The sequence below is a fragment of the Ixodes scapularis genome, unplaced genomic scaffold, assembly GCF_016920785.2.
Source record: "Ixodes scapularis isolate PalLabHiFi unplaced genomic scaffold, ASM1692078v2 PGA_scaffold3__209_contigs__length_174095766, whole genome shotgun sequence".
NCBI classification, from domain to species: Eukaryota; Metazoa; Arthropoda; class Arachnida; order Ixodida; family Ixodidae; genus Ixodes; species Ixodes scapularis.
Genome location: NW_024609868.1, coordinates 88,188,913 through 88,191,871, shown reverse-complemented (window position 1 = coordinate 88,191,871; position 2,959 = coordinate 88,188,913). Strand labels below are relative to the sequence as shown.

Sequence of the window (2,959 nt, the reverse complement as noted above, 5' to 3'; positions counted from 1 at the left end):
TCTGGGCTAGAATCTCAGAACTAAAATATTGGCACTGAGAATACACCATGCTCTTCGGAAAAGGGAGACAGCAACTTCTATGGCGATGATTAAATAAACGCCAGAAAATATCGCTTAATTACGTTCCATAAAAGAAGTTGTGAATATATGTTAATATATATATATATATATATATATATATATATTATTCCTTGTCTGAGGTGGACGTAGAGTGGAAGTCACAAGCGTTTAATGCTCCGATGGTTCTATATGCACTTTTTTGTTATGTGTGTACATACGTGCGCCCTGTTGTACTCTGACTTTCATGCAGAGGACCACCTGATGATTCTGGAACATATCATGGCATATATAACAACACAGTTTTTTTCTAATAACTCTTACTAAATCCTTCAGCCCGTCATAAGATGACTGGGGGTGCCATTTTTACGAGTTTTGTAAATTGGGCCATTGTTTACTCTTCATTGTCCTCACACGTACCAGAAACACTGAATTGTGAAAGATGTTATCGTTTTTTTTTCCTTTTTCTTAACTATCAATGTAGTGACCGAACTACTACGTGGTCATAGAACGCTTCAAATGCATGCAGTCCCTGATCTGGCAGTCTTCTTGTCTTTGGTAACAAGGGCAAAGGTGTGTGCACCAATACCAGTCAACAACCCATCAAAACATTTCGTACGGCGTTAAGAAATTTGTGTTATACGAGTACCTGCTCAAGGGCAGCAAGCCTAGCCACGGCCAGCTCCACTAGTCGCTGATGGCCTCTGATGAATTCCTCGGTCACTGTGTCAACAGAATTCTGCTCTGCCTGGGGACACCGGGGCGGGGGCGGGGGCGGGGGCGGGGACGGCTGAGCGGCTGGCTCTGAGCTTAACACAAAGACGATTGCGAACCTATCTGGGGAGGACATTAAGAAACGGCAGGAACTGCAGCCGGCAGCGACGAGTGTGCTATGACATCCCTTGGGCAGTCCATGCCTAATAAAGACAGCAAACTGGTCCATATCGAAATCGCAAGCAGAAAAGACACACGCTTCACTCAGAGCAATTTGTACTTGCAAACAATAATAACGTAATAACCCCCCTCCCCCTCACTAACTACTACTTTTATGGTATGCAGTGGTTTTGTGGGCATATGTGTCGGACACCATGTTCCTCATCTGCCTATAGTCTTGCATTCGTCCTGTTGCTGGAGTTTCTTTTTATTTGTTCATATAGGCAGGATACACGTCAACTAAAACATAAATATCAACGCATGCTCTAAGATACACTTACCGGTGCCACTGGTTCCTGGCACTTCCCCAGTGGATACACAGCTGCCTGCCGCAGCTACTGGCGATGGTACAGCCTGAAAGTCACGGGGTTCAAGTGGATTTCACTATCACCAAGCAATAATGAACAGTAGGAGAGACAAGGAAGTCAAGCAGTATGTTTGGCATCCCTAGAACACTAAAGAAATCTATGATCATATGGAAACTTGTGTAATTCACATTAAGTGGCTGCAGCTGTCTTCCGAGGTCTTCATCCGACTGGCACTTTATAGAGGCTTCTTGTACCTGAACACACTCTCAGTGTTCTACTGTTCACCGTGTTACAACAGACATTGTAGTGATTTAACAATGTGTGCACCAACCATACTTATCACTGTCAACAACTGCTAAGAACAATTACATTTTCTATGGTTGTACAGAGCATGACATTTTGAGGTTAAGACGAGTATAACACATGTGCTGCAAGTACATTTGAACCCATAACTAAACAGAAGCATCCAGATAAACACTCTAATCATGTCGGCATGTGCGACGAGGTCTCACTGTTTATAGAAAACTTTAAATTTAGCCTCTTTAAGTACAGTATTTATGTTACAATCTTTGCCAGATATGCTCACGTGTTCTACCGAATACCTTTTAGTAGCATGCTGCAACTGGTACATTCTCATCAAGTAATCGGTAATCATCGGGTAAAAGGTTAGTAGATAAAAAAATTGTCTAAAATTACCAAATTGAGAAAGTGCAACTCAATATAAGTTTCGGTTTCACGGAATCTGCAGACAATTGAATAATTAGTTCTACAAAACATATGTCTGAAGGTCTGGGGCAAAAGCAAAATAACTCCTCACCTGTGGCCCCGGCACCGCCGGTGCCCCGCAACCCTCCACGGCGTCGGGGTCGATGATGGCAATTATTGTCCAGGCCTCGCCAGGTACTGCGCCTCCGCCCGTCCCACTGAAGGCAAACATCGCAATATGAGTTTTTATTTATTTTTTTTTTGTTGAAAGTATGGATTGAATTTAATTTTACAGACGTAGCTTACTCATCTCCCTTGGCAGTTTATTTGCAATGCTAACCTCAATCTTCAGACCGTAAATGTAACAGTTGTCATGCAATGGGTAACGTTCAACACCGCTGAACCATATTTGCAAGCCATGCATCCAATATCAAAAGTCGAAAACACTCACCCGCTGTTGTTGCGGAACTCATACGCTTTCTTTTTGGCGGCGGCCACCCTATCAGTCCAATAGTGCTGCCATCTTCTCCTGTCTTTGACTGCAGGTCCAATGGCGTTCAGCTCGGCGACGAGCTCAGCCCAGAGCTTATCTTTATCAACCTGAGTGACCGTCGGCGCGATATCAGCGGCTCCCAGCGCGATTTGGGTATGTTCTGCCATAAAATTCAATAGTGCCTCGCGCTGGGCTGCCGACACTCGCGGATTCAACCTTGACATTTTTGTTGTTGGCTCCATATTTGCCATCGATCGTACACTGTTAGCAAAAATAACAGGCCAGACCTGTAAACCGTTGTCCCATAGCGGACACGTCAAAACGTGTTCGTTTTACTCGCAGCCATGTGTGTTATTCGTCTACACACGAGGTGCCGTGTAAAATTAACACGCTACACCGTGTCTGCCTTCCGCAAAACACGTTTCGAGCGTGTTCCTTATAAAACATGGCGGCCAGCAGCCGA

General features: G+C 44.3%; 1 protein-coding gene across 1 annotated transcript; it reads right to left on the bottom strand.

The window, feature by feature from the left end:
- Positions 1 to 683: 683 nt before the first annotated feature.
- Positions 684 to 2,720, bottom strand: LOC115325108. Its single transcript, XM_040222153.1, has 4 exons — positions 2,455 to 2,720; positions 2,116 to 2,221; positions 1,272 to 1,344; positions 684 to 805 (listed from the first exon to the last, which is right to left on the bottom strand). The coding sequence occupies exons 1-4, from the start codon at positions 2,718 to 2,720 to the stop codon at positions 786 to 788; spliced, it is 465 nt and encodes a 154-aa protein (XP_040078087.1). The 3' UTR covers positions 684 to 785.
- Between the last annotated feature and the right edge of the window lie 239 nt (positions 2,721 to 2,959).

Bases quoted from the DNA above. Each gene is read 5' to 3' on its own strand.
- LOC115325108 (XM_040222153.1), bottom strand. From the start codon at position 2,720: ATGTCAAGGTTGAATCCGCGAGTGTCGGCAGCCCAGCGCGAGGCACTA. The intron at 1,345-2,115 runs GTGAGGAGTTAT...CGTGACTTTCAG, and splicing joins CGGCGGTGCCGGGGCCACAG to GCTGTACCATCGCCAGTAGC. The intron at 806-1,271 runs GTAAGTGTATCT...CGGTGTCCCCAG, and splicing joins GCCAGGAACCAGTGGCACCG to GCAGAGCAGAATTCTGTTGA.